At 43.9% G+C, this 20961-nt stretch overlaps 1 protein-coding gene and 1 long non-coding RNA gene across 3 annotated transcripts in view; one reads left to right on the top strand and one right to left on the bottom strand.

Annotated features, from left to right (window-relative positions):
• The window catches only part of zgc:172282 (leucine-rich repeat and fibronectin type III domain-containing protein 1-like protein), a 120120-nt gene that overhangs the window by 67384 nt on the left and 31775 nt on the right, over positions 1-20961 (bottom strand). For both annotated transcript variants that reach the window (XM_030337044.1, XM_030337043.1), the window contains exons 3-8: positions 18775-18991; positions 17637-17788; positions 16982-17235; positions 14435-14678; positions 13124-13281; positions 12469-12849 (exon numbers count right to left, since the gene is read on the bottom strand). In XM_030337044.1, coding sequence (XP_030192904.1) covers positions 12469-12849; positions 13124-13281; positions 14435-14678; positions 16982-17235; positions 17637-17788; positions 18775-18967 — 1382 coding nt within the window. In that variant the 5' untranslated portion in view covers positions 18968-18991. The remainder of the gene's footprint in view (positions 1-12468; positions 12850-13123; positions 13282-14434; positions 14679-16981; positions 17236-17636; positions 17789-18774; positions 18992-20961) is intronic.
• LOC115528744 (uncharacterized) lies at positions 2651-3474 on the top strand. Its single transcript, XR_003973360.1, has 3 exons — positions 2651-2706; positions 3113-3211; positions 3419-3474. It is a non-coding gene; the product is annotated as an uncharacterized LOC115528744 (long non-coding RNA).

The raw sequence follows: 20961 nt of genomic DNA, 5'->3' as shown, positions 1-20961 counted from the left end.
TTTCTGGAATCTCAAAGCATGCTGTGAGTCAGGGGAACAAAGCCAGAAATAATTAATTCGCTCTTAATTATATTTTACACTTTCAGAGTAATGTGGAAACCACTCAAAATAGAGCAATTTCTCCCTGTTCTGTTTCCATGACAATTTATTTTACCTTCCTATTCACGGAACAACACAGAGTCAGACTGGACGTGGACAATCTTCATCAAGTCTACGGTTAATACCATTTAAGGCAAAATGTTCAAACACTATAAAAAATGTATGTAAAATCTAAAATAAACAAACATTTATATCTTTTAGATGAGACAACGTAACAACATTATATATATATACATCACAGGGTAATAATATAATTGACTAAATAAACCAAATCCAATTATGTATGCAATCTAGTCATGTGAAGATCCAGTGATGTGCAAAAGCAGAGTTATTCGCAATTATGAGGTATTTTGGTTAATAAGGTTACTGGCTAGGACAATATACATGGTTTCCTCATCGAATATGAACAAAGAAGGCTTTCCCATGTATTCAGGGAGATTTGGGGGTTTGATTCTGATGGGGTGATCAGCAGTGTTGGGCGTAACGCGTTGCAAAAGTAACGCGTTACCGTAATATATTACATTTAGGCAGTAACGGAGTAATATAACGCATTACTAACTATATTTCGGTAATATTATTACAGTTACTGAGTCCGGTAACGTGTTACAGTCATGGACATAATAAAGGATGGACCACGGACTGGAAAGTGGCCGCCCATTCATTCATATACAGAAGCAAATCGCTCCTGTATGTTACCCTGCGCCACTGAGTAACATCAGGCCCCCAGGATAGGCATATACTTCCGCAATCCACCCGTGCTCAGAGGCCAAGCCTGGTATTGCAGCTGTTTTAGCTGGGAGTGGACGGGGGTCCGTCATTTCATGTGGCCCAGAAGTAGATATCGCCGTCCACTCCAATACAAGTGGGGAACAGGATTGTGTCTCCGCAAAAAATGCCTGGATATCAATCAAAGGCTCATAATTATCTTTCTACCCTGTTCTAAAAAAAATTAAGTTTTTTCTTTTCAAAACACCTCCTCAAGCATTTTATTAGCAGTTGATGTTGGGTGGGCAGCTGAAAGGAGCCGTACTGAAACAAACGGCTCCTTGCTATGGACCTATTTTGAAGTGCACGGCTCCATTAACTTCCGAATTAAATTAAATTCCGAATTAACTTCCATTAACTCCATTAACTTCCAAAGTCTGAGATTTGTCCTTTTACTTAACATGAATGGCGTTGAACACGGATATATAACACACATCATTGAAATAGCTGTAACAGGCACGGACGTATTGATTACCTGAATGATTATGGGAGACCTACGTAATTTTCATAATATTGTTAATTGTCTAATATTAACATTTCAGTTGCGTTGGTAGGTATTTCATTTTCATTTGCTTGTTTAGCTATGTATGACAGGGTTATGGTTAGCTATATATGACAGTTGACAATGTTGGTGTATTACAATTCAATATTTGGGTAGGCTACTCCAACTTCGTTGCTGGTCGATATGTAAACATTTACTTTTATATAAATTATTGATTGCATTCTTCGTAAAATAGTTAGTTGGAAGGAATCTGTTTCTTAAGCAATAACATTGAACTGAATTTTTCCACCATGGAATATATATTTATTTGTATGATTTAAAGTATGATTTGCCAACGTCCTTGTCCTTGTCAACGTCCTTGTCACAAACTCCTGTGTAGTAGTCCAGTAGGTCGCGGTATATGGGGAAAAACTATGATCCGCCACTAAACTAGAAGAAGAAGAAGATCTCTGCATCCGGTACGTCACGGACTAGGTCACGTGTCCTGGCCACATACCGCGGAAGCAAATCGCTCCTGTATGTTACCATGCGCCACTGAGCAGTTTGCATAGGAATGAATGGGCGGCCATTTTCCAGTCCGTGGTCCATCCTTTATTATGTCCATGATTGTAACGCGTTACCGGACTCAGTAACTGTAATAATATTACCGAAATATACATATTACATTCATATACAAACTGCTCAGTGGCGCAGGGTAACATACAGGAGCGATTTGCTTCCGCGTTATGGGGCCAAGGCACGTGGCCTAGTCCGTGACATACCGGATGCAGAAATATAGAACGCATGCGTGCCCATCCCCCCACTCCGGTCCAACAACAATATAAAATGATACCGTAATGCACCTGTTCTTTGTCTTTGGATCTTTTGAATAAATGGATCAATACATGATGAATCACAATGATCGCAAGCAGAGGACCGTGAGAGTTATTGAGCAGCAGATGAAGCAGTCCAAAAATCGGACACGTTAACGGAGCACTGAACTAGGCTCGGATGCCATTTGTTTCACTACGACTCCTTTCAGCTGCACACCCCTCCCCAGCGAGATAACGGCTGTGTCCCAATTCCTAGGACGCATCCTTCGAAGGCTGCATTCGAAGGATGCGTCGACGCCGATTGCGTCACAGCGACGCGCCAAGTGCTGTCCCAATTCCAAGGGTCCTTCAAATGCAGCCTACGAATGCAGCCTTCTTTTCCCGGATTTGAAGGATGCATCGGCTGTATCCTTCGCGGCCCAACGTATCCCAAGATCCTTCACGGCCCAACGTATCCCTCCCAAGATTCATTGCGCACTCAATCAATGGAGATGGCGGAGAATGGCGATTTAAGTTTTGCATTTAAATGTAAGTATTTGGTTTCTAGTCACTCGAGTATTTAACGATACAAATGTTTAAAAAAACAAGGGCCCTTAAAACTTTTTTCATTGAAGTAATAGGCAATATAAGTTAGGTAACGTTACAGTTAGTGACGCTGTAACGTTAACTAAGAACACCCGTCAAGCCCTGTAGTTTCAAATAAGAGGTCAAAATGGTTATATTTACCGAAATTGTGGCGATTATATAGATAATTTGCTATTCTGTAACGTTAGATAAATGGACCAACGCGAACACAGGTTGTGGACCGTTTTCAGACCGTACCGTTACAGACGTTGGGATTGATTACACAGTGAACTTGGTTATTTTGCTATTTAAGCTGCTTTTGTTTGGTAGTGTAAAGCAAAACTAATTCTAACATTTGGTTTTGGTTTAGGGAGCCAGCAGCATACTGCTCGATTTATTCTATTGAGGGGGGAGAACGATGAGCGGTTCACCGGGGTGAAATAGCCTACTCAGCAAGTGTGGCTTGGGGGTAAGGAAACAATCGTTTATTTATATTGTTAGTTTATAAAAATTATTATAGGCCATTTATCTGTCTACATTTGACCATCTTGTAAAGGTTAGTTAAATTAGCCCTCATTAAACAGCAGGACAGATGCAACATCCCCAGAAATCTGTTCCAATTTGTTTTGATACTGCTGTTGTTGTTAACTGCCATGATTGATTTCCTCTGCCTTAGGATTGCAAGTATCCAGGGTCAGGAGAGGGGGTAGGTGGGAAACCCGGTGCTGCCACTTGGCCCTGGTTTGTCCCCATGGATGAGGTATTGGGACAGAGGCATTCCACCAACCCCCCTGTCCTAATTGCCTTCATCCCTGAGAACACACCAGGGCCAAGTACAGCAAGTACAGCAGTGGTGGAGGACAAGGATCTGGAGGAGGAAAGACAGCGAGGGCCAAGGTCCAGAAAGAGGGACAGAGATGAAGACATGTTCCAGAGTCGCTCACTATCTTCCGAAAAGGACTCAAGACTCACCTGTTCAGAGTCCACCTCGACTGCATAGCCACCCTCCCCCTTCTGGCAACCATTGTACACTGTGTTGTATTGTATTGTATTATAGTACTTAACTGTGTAGCAACTGCAGTAGTTGCTATCATGGCTGTAACACGGGGAATTGATTAGCCTAGCGATTGTGGTACTTGCACTTGGTTCTATGAACATCCTTTCTGTACCGACAGCGATATATTGATGCACTTCTTATGACAAATGTACTTATTGTAAATCGCCTTTGATTAAAGATTAAAGCGTCTGGTAAATGCCCTAAATGTAAATGTAAAATGTAAATGTTCCAGTTAATAAAAGAGGACATGAGGCTACAAAGGGGGGAGGCAGAGGAGAGAAGAGCCCAGGGAAAGAATGGATAGGTTTTTCTCATTTTTGGAGCGTTTGGTGGACAAATAACTTATGTTCTGTTATATTTAAAAGATTGTTTATTATTATTTACATATTTATTGAAACTAACTTATTTAACTAACTTTTTTGATTAACTATTTATTAAAACCCTTACTAACTTTTTTGTATTGACTAATGTATTCGTATATAACTTATAAAACATACAACAATAAAACTATTTACAACAAACATTCATGTGACTATTTACAACAATTATTATAAAACTACTATATACAAAAACATAATGATCAATAATAATTTTTGTTGGTTTCTTTTTTTCGCGCTGTCCGGTTTAACTTCTGTTTACTAACAGGTCAGTTCAGCTGTCAGGGTTGCTAGGTGACAGGAGCAGCGCGTGGTCACGCAAGGTAAAGGGCGGTAACGGTTTGTTACGTAAACCAGAAATGCTCCGTAGGCTAGACCGTCCCATTTCTTCGGCCTTCGGAGTGTCCTTCGCGGTCTACGAAGGCCGCATCCTTCGAAGGACGCGGTCTACGAAGGATGCGTCCTATGAATTGGGACACAGCCAACGGCTGTGTCCCAATTCCTAGGACGCATCCTTCGAAGGCTGCATTCGAAGTATGCGTCGACGCCGATTGCGTCACAGCGTCGCGCCAAGTGCTGTCCCAATTCCAAGGGTCCTTCAAATGCGGCCTACGAATGCAGCCTTCTTTTCCCGGATTTGAAGGATGCATCGGCTGTATCCTTCACGGCCCAACGTATCCCAAGATCCTTCACGGCCCAACGTATCCCTCCCAAGATTCATTGCGAATTCAATCAATGGAGATGGCGGAGAATGGCGATTTAAGGTCTGCATTTAAATGTAAGTATTTGGTTTCTAGTCACTCGAGTATTTAACGATACAAATGTTAAAAATACAAGGGCCCTTAAAACTTTTTTCATTAAAATAATAGGCAATACAAGTAGGTAACGTTACAGTTAGTGACGCTGTAACGTTAACTAAGAACACCCGGCCGTTAAGCCCTATAGTTTCAAATTTAAGAGGTTAAAATGGTTATATTTACCGAAATTGTGGCGATTATATAGATAATTTGCTATTCTGTAACGTTAGATGAATGGACCAACGCGAACACAGGTTGTGGACCCTGGTTTTCAGACCGTAACGTTACAGACGTTGATTGATTACACAGTTAAAGGCCCACTATGCAACTTCGGGCATTTCTTCGCTGTTTTCTTGGTTTTGGCACGCACATTTCTCTACACAGCGCCCCCTACAGCTTCGTAGTAGATATTTCACAACACTGTCGTAACAACTCGTTGACGACCCTTCCCCATGCACTTCTACGCGAGCCATGTGCATTTGTTTTCAAAGAAGCCGGCGAATGCGTGGAGCCATGTCCGAAGTAGATGTTCATAAAGTGTAGGCAAGGTTATACATTTTTAAAAGGGTGTATTTGTATTGCAATAAACATAAATCCATCCTTTTTTATAGTTGACGGGGAGAATTTATATCCTAGATTATAATTGTTTTATCTTAGGTTGAACAGAACAATCAGTGTAAGAGGTTTGGCCAACATAATAATCTAAATAAACAAGAACCTGGATTCGGGGATTCAGTCTGTATCTGGGGGACGAGACAGACGAACAGCAAAACACCCATGGAAACAAAGGTGTTTATATGGTTGCAACCAAGCAAGCTAGAAACATACAGAGCTCACAACAAAACGGTCGAGAAAACAATTTTTACAGGGCTCACAACAAAATGGTTGAGCAAACACATTTATACAGAGACTATCAACATCAAGAATACCACGAAGACAAAGGCCACCCAAGGGTACTTTCTATTTCAAAAGCAACACGGCCGGGTCGGCGTCTGATTTGCAGCCTTCTTTTCCTTTCAGTTCACGCTATTCCTGAAAAGCTTGCCCAACGTTTACTCGTGTCTGGCCTCTCTGCCGGTCAGTCTCCCTTTTCTCTTCTTCTGTTCCTCCGACATTGGGTTTCTCTGTCTCTTTTTAGTCGGCTGATCTATGATGAATATAACAATCCCTTAGTGACTTGTGTTTATATCGAGCCGGTTCCGTATTTGGGGGTCTGTGCCGTAAAGCAATTCGTTACTTCGCGAGACCTGAGACTCACGCGAGAGTGGGCGGCGGGTCGCCGGCAGAAACATATTCCTTTTCTCCGCCAAGATGCACAAGGGTGAGTCGAAACAACGAACAATCGAAAAAAAAATTATAATAGAACCATCGCAATGACTCTTAGCCTGTTATATTAAGGTAAATCAAGCCAAAAAAGTTGCATAGTTCCCCTTTCACTCGTGTCTGATCTCTTTTCTGGTCCGTTCTTCTTTTGTTCCACCGACGGTCGCCTCTTGGGTCCCTTATCAGTCGATTGATCCATGATGAATGCAACAATTGCCTCGCAACTGGCTGTTCATATCTAGCCGGTATCATGTTTGGGTGTGTGTCTGTGCCGTAAAGCATTTTCGAAACTACAATCTGACTACATTTTCGAGGATACTTCCGCTGCGTCACATCCGGATTGTGTCGGTCCGAACAGAGCAAGTTGCATATGCGCTTTTTCACCGGAGAGGCGACATGGGTAAATGACACACCCACCAATCGACCCAGAAATGGATGCAGAACCATCAGCATAACTCTCAACCTGCATACTTAATGTAATTTTGGCTAAAAAAGTTGCATAGTGGGCCTTTAACTTGGTTATTTTGCTATCTAAGCTGCTTTTGTTTGGTAGTGTAAAGCAAAACTGATTCTAACATTTGGTTTTGGTTCAGGGGGCCAGCAGCATACTGCTCTATTTATTCTATTGAGGGGGGAGAATGATGAGCTGTTCACCGGAGTGAAATACTCAAGTGTGGCTTGGGGTAAAGAAACAATCGTTTATTTATATCGTAAGTTAGTTTATAAAAAATATTATAGGCCATTTATATATCTACATTTGACCATCTTGTAAAGGTTAGTTAAATTAGCCCTCATTAACAGCAGGACAGATACAACATCCCCAGAAATCGTTTACTACGATATCCTATTTTGGGTTATTAAAGAAAGAAAGACAAAAAAAGTCACAGCTCGCATCAGTACTAGACAGCACTAGAAAAACACTCAAAGAAAAAGGGTGTTTTGACTTCTACTGGTTGTCTTATTATTATGGGCTTCATATAGGATGAGGGCTAATTTAGATCTTTACAAGATGGTCAAATATATATATTATAAATGGCCTATTGTTAACATGGGCTATTAACATGATTGATAAATGTGTCTCTTGTTTTCTCTGATTAATAATGTCTCTGTGTTTAGGACAATTCTGGAGAAAATAGGCCTGAAAAAAATTATAAAGTATGTACATGTCATTTTAAAAAAACATTATTTGTTTTAACCATGCAAGTTAATAAACATTTTGCTGAAATTTGTTTTAATACTGCTGTTGTTGTTGTTAACAGCCATGATTGATTTCCTCTGCCTTAGGATTGCAAGTATCCAGGGTCAGGAGAGGGGGTGGGTGGGAAACCCAGTGCTGCCACTTGGCCCTGGTTGGTCCTCATGGATGAGGTATTGGGACGGAGGCATTCCACCAACCCCCCTGTCCTAATTGCCTCCATCCCTGAGAACACACCAGGGCCAAGTACAGCAAGTATAGCAGCGGTGGATCAGGAGGTGGAGGACAAGGATCAGGAGGAGGAAAGACAGCGAGGGCCAAGGTCCAGAAAGAGGGACAGAGAGGAAGACATGTTCCAGAGTTGCTCACTATCTTCCGAAAAGGACTCAAGACTCACCTGTTCAGAGTCCACCTCGACTGCATAGCCACCCTCCCCCTTCTGGCAACCATTGTACACTGTTGTATTGTATTGTATTATAGTACTTAACTGTGTAGCAACTGCAGTAGCTGCTATCATGGCTGTAACACGGGGAATTGATTAGCCTAGCGATGAACATCCTTTCTGTACCGACAGCGATATATTGATGCACTTCTTATGACAAATGTACTTATTGTAAGTCGCTTTGGATAAAAGTGTCTGCTAAATGGCCTAAATGTAAATGTAAAATGTAAATGTTCCAGTTAATAAAAGAGGACATGAGGCTACAAAGGGAGGCAGAGGAGAGAAAAGCCCAGGAGAGCAGGGAAAGAATGGATAGGTTTTTCTCAATTTTGGAGCGTTTGGTGGACAAATAACTTATGTTCTGTTATATTTAACACATTGTTTATTATTATTTACATATTTATTGAAACTAACTTATTTAACTAACTTTTTTGATTAAGTATTTATTAAAACCCTTACTAACTTTTTTGTATTGACTAATGTATTCGTATATAACTTATAAAACATATATACAACAATAAAACTATTTACAACAAACATTCATGTGACTATTTACAACAATTATTATAAAACTACTATATACAAAAACTTAATGATCAATATTAATTTTTGATGGTTTCTTTATTTCGCGCTGTCCGGTTTAACTTCTGTTTACTAACGGGTCAGTTCAGCTGTCAGGGTTGCTAGGTGACAGGAGCAGCGCGTGGTCACGCAAGGTAAAGGGCGGTAACGGTTTGTTACGTAAACCAGAAATGCTCTGTAGGCTAGACCGTCCCATTTCTTCGGCCTTCGGAGTGTCCTTCGCGGTCTACGAAGGCCGCATCCTTCGAAGGACGCGGTCTACGAAGGATGCGTCCTATGAATTGGGACACAGCCAGCGGCTAATAAAACGCTTGAGGTGGCGTTTTGAGGACATGGCATTTAAGGTAATTATGAGCCTTTGATTGATATCCAGACATTTTTTGCGGAGACACATTCCTGTTCCCCACTTGTATTGGAGTGAACGGAGATATCTACTTCTGGGTCCCATGATTTGAGGGACCCGTCCACAGCCCGCTTAAACAGCTGCAATACCAGGCTTGGCCGCTGAGCACTGGTGGATTGCGGAAGTATGCAGTGTTCCTGGGGGCGTGGTTACAATCCGAGCCACACAAACTCCAGCCCTTGTTTGGCTGTATATTTTGTCTATTAAGACTTTGTTGTTTGGTCCTAACCAAAACATTAATAGGCTCCAAGCATAAGTTCCTTGTAAAGTCTCTGTGGGACTGAAATGTTGAATGTGTTTCATTATTTATGCTGTTCTCATGCTCTTTTTTATTACTGCTATTTACTGCTATTTCAGGGCAGGATATATGCTCAGGTTCTAAAATACTTACAAAACATGCCCTGTCTGGTGGCTGTTAGACGTCATTCTTGAAGTGCACTTTTATTTTATTATTGAAATAGTATAAACTATTAACATGTTTGATTTCATGGGAATCCAACTTTTTTGTTAAATGTTTGTGTGGCTGCACTTTGTAACTCAGGAGCTAATAAATGAGGCATAGAAAAAGAGTTTGGTCTTGCGTGTAAAGGTTTTGGTTGTTTAATTATTATATATCATAACATTATTGTAATTCAGCTATTCATGGTACACACTACATGCAGATGCAATATAGACCTCATTAGACTTTAATGTTTGCCCCCTCCATCCGCCTTGTCCTGAATGTTGATTTTGGTGAAAGTAATAAGTAACTTATTACTTATTACTCTACACAGAAGGTAATATTGTAAAGAAACTTATTACTTTCAAATGCAAGTAACTAGTAATATGAAATATATTACATTTTGGAAGTAACTTGCCCAACACTGGTGATCAGTGGGACCTTGTAGAGGCAATACTCTTGAGAGTGAAACCTAGTGTTCTCTTCCCACCCTGATACACGCCAGGTCATTATACAGGAAACCCCCAATGCCTTATCACTGAAACTCAACAGCAACATATTAAAGGGGACATATTATGAAAACAACACTAACCCTGGGATTTAGGGTGTTGTATTGGTCCTCTGGTTCTCCAAGTGATCTATTGCTTTTATACAACGGTTACTATTATGGCAAAACGAAAGTCATAGACACACTACATTTAAAAAAAACCAAGAAAGTCAAAGTAGCCGTTTTATTAAAGAATACAAAAAAGTAGTCCCTCCTGGCTGCCTTCAAAATGTACGACGGTCGCTATGCAACACACTTTAGCGTCCCTCCGAGAGAAGGCTCGGCTAGAGCGGTTCGCCGGCAATTTATCCTATGGAGCAGTTCACTCACCGTGTGCCTAAGCTTTCTTTAGTCTCTCCATCGCCTTGCTCACTCCCGGAGTAACAACATTTACGCCCTCTCCATCATCCAACATATGTTTTACTTCGTAACTGTTTCTACTTCCAGGCGCGGAGTGATATGCAAACTTTCACAAAATGATCGGGCGTCATAGCAGTTATGTATACGCTCATTATACAACAGTTAGGAACCAATCAGATCGCTGGATTTAGGCCCCCCGTTGTATAATATATTATATAGATAAAGAGCTCCAGGATTCCGTAAACTGCAACAATCCCTTCTCCTCCATGCTGTGGTTCAGTCTGACAGCTCATTGGTCATGGGGAGCAGCTCATTTGAATTAAAGCTACAGACACCAGAAGCAGCGCATTCTGAAGGGACTGAAACAGAGGGGAATAGCGGTAGGGGAGATTCATTTTTCCTAAAAGCTATATCAAGCAAACAGCTACAAAAAAAGGTTTTCTGGAACTCAATTACTATGTTTACTTGTTGTGAAAACGCCATAATATGTCTCCTTTAAGAGAGGAATATCATGCACCCTCATTCCGCATTCAATATATAGACATATGTGTACAAACAGATCTTCTAAAGTATTGACTGCCAACGGCCCTGTCAGAAATAACTTTGTATAAAACGTGATATCATTCATGTTTGCAAATTAGCGTCTTACGATCTCTTCGATCGGCTTTAAATTAATTTCACATGTTTTTCCTGTTGCCATTTTGTTATAATTGGGAACTGTGAAAACGATACTGTATTCTATGGGTATGGCATTCATAGACATATCCATCAATTAGTAGTTATAACTAGGGATGTCCGATATTGGCTTTTTTGCCGATATCCGATATGCGATATTGTCCAACTCTAAATTTTCGATTCCGATATCAGCCGATACCGATGTCGATATTTGGGTTATTTTTCCTCAAACCTAATTTAGGTAACATTACATATCTCCTGTTGTGGAATTAACACAACATGCTTAATGTTATTGTGATGCCCCACTGGATGCATTCTTGAATGCAACAAGGCTTTCCAAATGTTAACATTGTCTGTGCAAAATAAGATAAAATACTTCAACCTAATTTAAGGGAAAAGTGCCATGTTTATTTTTATTTTTTTAAAGGTCTCAGACAACAGTTTGGATTACACTCTCCCTGAGATAATCTTGACAATGCCCACAACAAATAGGGCAAACTTGACTTCACAAATGATAAAACATTGTACCTGAACAACTATGTGCAACATAGCAGTATGTTTCTTTAACTAAAACTCAATAACCTTAATTGAATAAATGCACAAATATGAGTCAATTACAATGTGCACTGTACTGCACAATTTTGAAAACATTTATTTGAGCTATAAAAAAAAAAAAAAAAATCGGTTTTAAGGCAAAAAAAATCCGATACCGATATTGACAGATATTACATTTTTATGCAAATATCGGGCCGATAATATCGGTGGGCCGATAATATCGGACATCTCTAGTTATAACCAAGCATTAATCTGACCCTTTATTTTGTTTCAGCAAATTATAGTTTTCAAATGCGGTTATTCACTCTTATCTAGATGTACAACAGACTTAAAGTAACTCTTAAAGCCTTCACTTTGCTCAGGAGACACAAAGCACCGCATTTAATTGATCTCTTTCTCTCTGTCTCTCTTTCCCTCTCTATCCCTTTCTCTACCTCTATTTTTCTCTCACAGCCTCTCTCTCTCTCGCAGTCTCTCTCTCACAGTCTCTATCCCTTTCTCTACCTCTATTTTTCTCTCGCAGTCGCTCCCGCTCTCTCGCAGTCTCTCTCTCTCTCTCTCTCTCGCTCTCGCTCTCTCTCTCTCTCGCTCTCGCTCTCGCTCTCTCTCTCTGAGCATGAACTCGTGTTTTTTTTGTCTGAAGTCGTTCCAGCTGATTAGACATAGGTTTTGTTTTTTATGCAGATGACAGGCTTATCTCTACTGGCATCATCTGTCAACAGCCTCAGAGCAGCTGCTTGCGGCTAATTCACTCTCTCACACACACACACACACACACACACACACACACACACACACACACACACTGCGATTTAATATTCACTTGCAGTAGTGTTTTTAAATACCAAGACACCCATAGAAAAAATAAAAAACACACACACACACACACACACCGAGAATAGCCCACAGAATAGCCCATGACAAGACGTGAGCTCTCAGGAAGAAGCTGAACATTGTGACGTGTTTGAACATACCTGTACACCAGCGTGTCGTCCCCGGAGCTGTTGTACTGGACCTGGAACATCCTCACGCCCGACGTGAGGCTCTGGCTGTTCCAGCGGACTAGAGCCGAGTTCCCCGTCAGCTCCACCAGAGAGACCCTTCGCTCGGCCCCCCGGCTGTCGTTGCCTGGCAGCACGGCCTTGGAGGAGATGAGAATGTCTGAGGGGGCGGGCTCGGCCGAGGGGTCTCTGCTGCGGCTGGTGCTGTTGGCTAAATGCGGCATGGCGGTGACCACCAGCTCCACGCGCCCCGTGGACTCGCCCGCCGCGTTGGATGCAATGCACGTAAAGTTCCCAGAATCCTTCAGGGCCGTCACGTTTATGTCCAGGCTTCCGTTGGGATACACCATGGTCCTAAACACACAAGTGTGTTAGGAATTATCAGTTTCTGACTTTCTGAAATGACCAAAATATTATGTAGAATATATGCTGTGTATAGATATATATATATATATATATATATATATATATATATATATATCTATTTGTGTATATATATATTCTATGTTTATTCAATATATATTTAACCCTTTTTGTGGTGTGGTGCGACAACATTCCACTTAGTGGTGCAAATGGCCTACAAATTGAACAAATCACATACTGGTATCTGATATTATATGTTTTTCACCTAGAGCTGTTGGAGATAAGTCTCCCCTCAGGGCTTATCCAGTGAACCTCAGGCTCGGGGTCACCGTTGGCTTTGCACTTGAGGCTGGCGGGCTGGCCCTCCAGGCCCAGCGTGCGCGGCGACTTCCGGGTCAGCACCGGTGGGTCACATATGAACTCCTTTTGATGTTTGAAAAGAGCAAAGAATCTAAATGTTTATTTCAAATTCCTTCAAGACAGTAGTATTTGACACACAGTGGGAACCAATATTGCATTTTCGTAGCAGGAACCAGGGTCTAAATTGAGTTATGGGTACATTATTTTACCCCTCAAAAGGTCCCTAGTACTTGCAAAAGCACTCCCTGATTGTCCCTGATTGTTTGGTTTTTGTCTTGGATACCAACGTTCTCTGAAAAATTGATGATCTATTTGGAGTTATGGAACAGGAAAACAACCTAAAAAACTAACATCTCCAAAACATGGATGGACATATTACCATTATTCCTGCAAACTACCTTTGCTTCCCTATTTTATTTAATTTGTTTATAATTGATTCCTCTCAACACAGAGGATATTTTGATGGAAGTACAGAGCTTACACTTGTGTTCACTGGCTAGGTTCAGGGCTGAGTCTATCGGTCTATTTCGCTGCCGCCATTCTTTTTGGAAAATGCTGCATTTTCGCAGTGATGTAAATATTTGAGATGATTTCACTGATCCGATTTTTTCTCACTATTTATTTCTAACTATTTCTTGCTTAGTCATGACCTTTGCCTAACCTTCGCAGGTCTTTAGACTGCGATGGAAATGCAGACAACCTTTTTTTTTTTCTGTGTGGTAGATCCATGGGGGTCGGCTTAGAGGAGGAGGTAAAGCAGTTGTCTTGCAACTGAAAGGTTGCTGGTTCGATCCCCAGTTCCTCCTAGCTGAGTGTTGAAGTGTCCCTGAGCAAGACACTTAACCCTAACTGCTCCCGAGGAGCTGGCTGTCGCCTTGCATAGTTGACTCTGCCATCGGGGGGTCAATGTGAGTATTAACTGATGTATGTCGCTTTTGATAAAAGCGTCTGCTAAATGCCCTAATTGTAATTGTTCTGAGTAAGGGGCTGGCAAAATGAGATTCTCCTTCTCCCTGCTCCTTTTCAATCAGGGAATGTGTAGAAAGAGTTGCGTTTGTGCGATTGTGAATCCCCTTTCTTCAATAAAATCAGGAGTTGTGCATTACCATGAGCGGAATATATTTTTATTATATAGTAGAGATTAGTAGAGATTAATTTTATTTTTGTAATTTTCCCATTTTCGTTCTCCATCTGAAAGCGGGGATGAGGGGCTCACCTCCTCGGGGATGGTCCAGAAGTACTTGGCGCTGAGGTCGTCGGGGGAGGCGCAGGTCTCCAGGTCGTCCTCGCGGGTCAGCCTCCGCAGCCACAGCAGCTCACAGTTACAGTGGAGCGGGTTCCCGCCGAAGCTCAGCACCAGCGACGACAGCGGGGAGCCCCGAGACTTGGCGTAAACCGGGATCCTCAGGAACAGTGGATCTGGGGGAATCTTCTTCAGCTTGTTGGACGTCATATCCAGCCTGGGAACAGAGTGGGTGGGCGTGCGCACAAGAGAAACCGACAGATGGATGGTCAGAGAGGGAGGGGTCTTTAGAGTTAGCAAAACAAACCTCCCACATGAAAATTCTATTCTGAGCAGAATGAACTACACCAACAAAATATTACAGCAATCATAATACATGAAGGACGTGTTAAAAGCATAAAAGCATTCACATTACATTTACATTAAGAGCATTTAGCAGACACTTTTATCCAAAGCAACGTACAATAAGTACATTTGTCAGAAGAAGGTGAAACAATACACCACTGTCGGTACACTAAGAATGTTCATAGAACCAAGTACCAAGCACTAACAATCACTAGGTTTACCCATTTCCCATATCAGCGGAGGCTTCTCCAGTGAGGAGAGGGAGGAAGATCCTCCTTAACATTGTTGAGAATAAAAAATGTAGATTGCCCAGACTGTAATGTATTAATGCTTTTAAATATGACTACTCTAATGCCTTTGTATATGTAATGTTTGTTTCTCTTGGTAAAGGGACATTAGCACCCCCATCGCCTATTGACAATTACTGCTGGAGGACGTTCCGCCCTCAGCCTCCATTGACTCCCATTCATTTCCCTGGCAGTGTTGGCGTCCGGTAAATAACACGAGAGGAGAAATTTCCTCCTCTGAGTCGGCATGACTAGCTAATGGCGTGTTTCCAGTGCAGGGTGCGGTACGGTTCGGTTCGCAAAGGTGCAGTACGGATTGCGTTTCCACCGCCAAAAGTGAGCGTGACCCGGACTGAACCATACTCGTTTTGCCCTCGTCTTCAGTACTCCTCCATTGGGGTACTGAGACTCCTGAAAGGGTGCCGGAAAATTCTAGCTACACACCCCCTCCGTTGATTGGTCGACAGAATCGTCACTTCCGGGCGACGTGGGGATAAAAACAAACAAACAGTAGCCTCGAGGTATTTCAGCCTCCAAACTTTCGTCAAACAAAGCTTGCATTCGGAAGTTGATTAACCGCCATATGAAAAGCATAAAGGCCAGGAACTGTTGCTGGACGACTTCCATGGTAGCTCTTGGTTTAATGTGTCGTGTTCAACTTTTCCATTGTTTTTATTGAGCAGGCTACACTGTGTCGCGATGCTATGATGTCACAATGTTTACGTAGCTGCCGCGGCGATCGACATCCGGCCTACCATAAAGGGTACTGTCGGCGGTGGAAACGCGACCTCGGAACTGAGCTGGGCTATAGCGCCCCCTCCCTACTGGACTGAGGCGAACCGAACGGTACCGCACCCTGCAGTGGAAACGCGGCATAAGGGATCTGAATCGCGCCAACGTCTATTCACAAATAGGCTGGAGCCCTGGCTGCGCTATGAACCAATAAGAAGGAGTCCTGGCTGTACTATGAACCAATAAGCAGGAGCCCTTGCTGCGCTATGAACCAATAAGCAGACCTGACTGTGGAGCAGCCCGGAGGGAGGGGTTATCCCCTTAAGTCTAGGCTATGAACCAACAAACCCGCTCAGTTGTATGCCTCGTTTCCACCGAGTGGTGCGCTACAGTTTGTTGCGGTACGGTGCAGCTCTGTTCGCTTATATTGGCGTTTCCACCGAGCGGTGCGGTTCGGTGCGGTTCGGTGCGGCTCGGTTCACTTACATTAGCGTTTCCTCCTCAAAAAGTTGGGCAAGGTCCCGAAATAAACGCACTGAGCCTACCTATTATTCGCTACTCCTCCGTTGGGTTACCAAGCCTTCTGAAAGGGTGGCGAAAATGTGGAACTACACACGCCGTTTTGGTCTTGTGTCTTTATTTTTCTTAGAACAATTGTAGCCGAAAATAAACATAGCCAAATAACAACCAATAGCATCAGTCATTGAAGGCAAAAATAGGCACAATGATAGGCCCAGATTTTTTAATTTAGTAGGCCTGGTTCGACTAATTGGCTTTGCATCCTTTCCTTCTGCCCTTGTAGTCCAATACATGCTGCCCACCAGCTTTCAAAGTACAATGCTGCCACTGGTGGATTTGTGTCCATTTTATTCACATAATTATCCCTCCCTGCTATTTTGTATTCACCAAAACACCCTGAAACAACTTGAGTCTCACATACTTATGCCACCATACTACACTAACAGTGCAAGCAGGCCAATGGCAACCAATTGCGCAGTCCCTCCTCACTTTAAAAACACCAGCCGCCACTGATATATATACAACATTCATAATAAATGTACTGCATTCCCAGATTGGGGCTATTTCCTAATTGGTGGAGAACATAGCTGCCATCGATCACCACATGGCCTGACTCTGGGCCGTCTCGTCCCTTTACCTTGCCAGCTTGTGGAGGTTGGTGAAAACCCCCTGGGGGACGTTCTCAATGAGGTTGTGGTCCATGTTGAGGGTGTTGACGTTGGTCAGACGCCCCACCGTCTCCCAGGGCGCCTGTGCCAAGTTGTTGTAGCTCAGGTCCAGGTCCTCCAGCGTGGTCACAAAGTCGTCGAAGGCGTGCGGGGAGATGGAGTGCAGCTGGTTGTTGGCCAGGATCAGGTGGCGCAGGTTGGTCAGCCCCTTGAAATGGTCATCCTGGAAGGTGGAGGAGAACCAAGGAGAGAAATTGAGGTATACATCAGGAACATTTCGTTAGCCTCATAGCATAATTGCCTAAGTCATTTCTTGGCCAAAGAGAGGCCATATCTTGGTGGGATCTTACCTAGCTCGGCTCTCCTAATGCTGCTGATTCCCTGTGTCTCATTGGTTATATCCTAAGCCAATCAGAGTGCTTTTTACATTCCATAATCACTATCTGCCTAAGTCATCTATTGGAATTGGCATTTTTTAAGCTAAATTCAAGATGAACCTTTTAATATTACATAGGCAAACGATTAGAAAAATCAAGATAATCCGTAATAAGAATAAGTCAAAACCCTGGTGCTGTTTTTGACTGCTGGCGTTGCAGGGGTTGATTCCGCTGGCGGTTTGTTCACCTTTATCACAGTGAGCCTGTTTGAGTCCAGGTGGAGAGCCCTGAGGCGGCGCAGGTCGCTGAAGGCTGAGGGGAGGATCTGACTGATGGTGTTTCTGGACAGAGTCAGGTGGAGTAAGCTTGTCATGTTGGCAAAGTCTCTCCTTCGGACCGCTGTGAGTTAAGGGGAGACACAGAGACCTTTGCTTAAACCTTGCTGTTGTTATACACAATGTGCTAGTGGATAAGGCCCAAAGATTAAAAGGATATTGATAGGGTCATCACAAGCAACATTTATTCAGGTGTATTCAAATGAATGCAATGGTTAGACCTATGTTAAAAATTTGGCTAAGTTATGTACTTACATTATCCCAAATGTTTCCAACAATGTTCCACAAAGAGTAATCCTAAGTTTTATTCAAGGTAAAGTAAATTTAGATTTGGTGAGTTTGCATGTCAACGATTTCACATTCTCTGCACCCCGTGACCTCCTAACCCTTAACTCTAACATATTGATGCAGCTAACTTACACATGGCTCATGCCAGCTACTAAGACAAAGCAGAGTTCCCAACAATGATACCTTACTTTGGCTTGCCGTCCAGGTATTTTTATTTATTTAATTAGTCCGAGAGCAGGAGGCCACCTGGGATCTATAGTGTTTAGCCAAATTTATTAATATAATCAGTTCACACACAGTATCAGGGATGCCAAAATGACCAAAGAAACCTAACCAAACCTAATTTTAAACACATAGAGACCTAAGTCATACACATTCACAGTGTACATAAGACGTTCAACTTAATGCTTCCGCTGCATGGATGCGTTACTTTTGACATTTAAAGATGCAACCTGTAATATTTGGCCAACTCTTGAATAGGTCCTCAATAGTATTTTACCAGGAACGTATGGTGTCAGGCCCCTTTGTAAGAAACAACAAAATGCACTACAAAAAAAACTTACAGTGATTCTGTGCAATGGCGCGTAAATACAAAATACACAATCTGCAAAGCGATAGTTTTGACAAAGAAACTTTCCAGTAAAACTTCCTAAAATAAGTAAAAAAATGTATGCTTTGACTCATGTTATATTCCGGGAGGAGGACGACGATTAAGATGTTCAACCCATCAACTCCAAACTGGCAGCGGGGATGGGAAGTTACCTGTTATGAAGTTTTCCTGCAGTCGCAGCTCCACGGTGCGCCGGTCGATGGCCGAGGGCACGAAAAGCAGCCCTGTCTTGGAGCAGAGGATGGCCAGTGACGGAGAGAGGCTCTGGCACATACAGCGCTTGGGACAGGGCTGGCCCTTGCAGGCCACGGCCAGGAACAGTAAGGACAACCACAGCCGCTCCATCGTAGACCAACGGGACCAAGGCAGCTGGAACGAGAGAGACAACACAAAATAACAAGAGCACTGGTGAAACGCGGTTCTAAAGAGATAGGGGAGATAAAAGACTCGGGATAAGATTGGTAGATCTTCCTGAATGAGGAAGGGAAAAGAAGAAAGGAAAAGGAAAGCCCTCTATTACACTTCAAACATGTGGTCACACATTTCACGTTTTCGACAAGTGTGAACAACTCTTTGGAATGACCTAACAATGAGAGTGGTTTCCAGACCTTATTACATTCAGACCTACTTACATTCCTGGCACAATATCCTTATGCTATGACCATTTTTGTAAAATGTTACAAATATCGGTTACGATTTTCCTTTTACTTTTATTATCTAAGCCTTTGTATTTTTCCATTTCAATGAATAGCCAGAGGGACAAGTTTCGACCAAGAAATTCCCGTTACGAAAATGTAAATTTCATTGAAAAGGACTCATTTCTGCCTGACAGTGCAAAGAGAAGTGCTGGGAAATTACAGGAAGGGAAGTAGCAGATGATGAAACTCTGAGTTCCTACCATCTACAGAACCACTAACGTGTGTTTGAAATGGTTCACCGATACAGGGTTTTCTGCCAGGGAATCTTCCCATATAGATGAATGGAAAGCAAGACAGTGATGGAGAGACAAAGAGCAGACAAGCAAAGCACTTTGTACTGTTATATAACTCTTGGCCTTTGCTTGTGTGTCGCTAAACCATATTGAACTTGTCTCCTCTGTATAGATCCATCCATTTCACCTTAAGAAAGAGAAGGGCCAAGGGGATTGCCCATAATAGCACAACATAAAGGGTGTTTCTGTGCGACGCTATTTCTGACTTCTCTGACGTCGACCAATACCGAAATAACTTTGGAGTGCATATGTGCACGTGTTTCAGAGGGAAAAGTTCTCAAATGCCTTATAAAAGCTTGATCGATGCATTCACCATTTTGTGTGTGTGTGAGCCCGTGTGTGTGTGTTTTCTCTCCGAGCACTATGTGTGCATTCAGACCATTTAACAGCACTGCATTGTCGTTCCTGTGTGACTTCCCCCCATCCCCCGCCTCACACCCCACCGGCCCCCCACATTACCACCACCTCCCAGCCCCACAGTACCACCACCTCCCAGCCCCACAGTACCACCACCTCCCAGCCTCCCCCGTCCCCCGCCTCACACCCCACCGGCCCCCCACAGTACCACCACCTCCCAGCCCCACAGTACCACCACCTCCCAGCCTCCCCCGTCCCCCGCCTCACACCCCACCGGCCCCCCACAGTACCACCACCTCCCAGCCCCACAGTACCACCACCTCCCAGCCTCCCCCGTCCCCCGCCTCACACCCCACCGGCCCCCCACAGTACCACCACCTCCCAGCCCCACAGTACCACCACCTCCCAGCCTCCCCCGTCCCCCGCCTCACACCCCACCGGCCCCCCACAGTACCACCACCTCCCAGCCTCCCCCCGCCTCACACCCCACCGGCCCCCCACAGTACCACCACCTCCCAGCCCCACAGTACCACCACCTCCCAGCCTCCCCCCGCCTCACACCCCACCGGCCCCCCACAGTACCACCACCTCCCAGCCTCCCCCCGCCTCACACCCCCTGCCCCCCACAGTACCACCACCTCCCAGCCTCCCCCCGCCTCACACCCCACCGGCCCCCCACAGTACCACCACCTCCCAGCCTCCCCCCGCCTCACACCCCACCGGCCCCCCACAGTACCACCACCTCCCAGCCTCCCCCGTCCCCCGCCTCACACCCCACCGGCCCCCCACAGTACCACCACCTCCCAGCCTCCCCCGTCCCCCGCCTCACACCCCACCGGCCCCCCACAGTACCACCACCTCCCAGCCTCCCCCCGCCTCACACCCCACCGGCCCCCCACAGTACCACCACCTCCCAGCCTCCCCCCGCCTCACACCTGACCCCACCGGCCCCCCACAGTACCACCACCTCCCAGCCTCCCCCGTCCCCCGC

The sequence above is a fragment of the Gadus morhua genome, chromosome 16, assembly GCF_902167405.1.
Source record: "Gadus morhua chromosome 16, gadMor3.0, whole genome shotgun sequence".
Lineage (NCBI taxonomy): Eukaryota > Metazoa > Chordata > Actinopteri > Gadiformes > Gadidae > Gadus > Gadus morhua.
The sequence above is the reverse complement of the archived record's forward strand: the minus strand, read 5'-3'. Positions and strand labels throughout refer to the sequence as shown.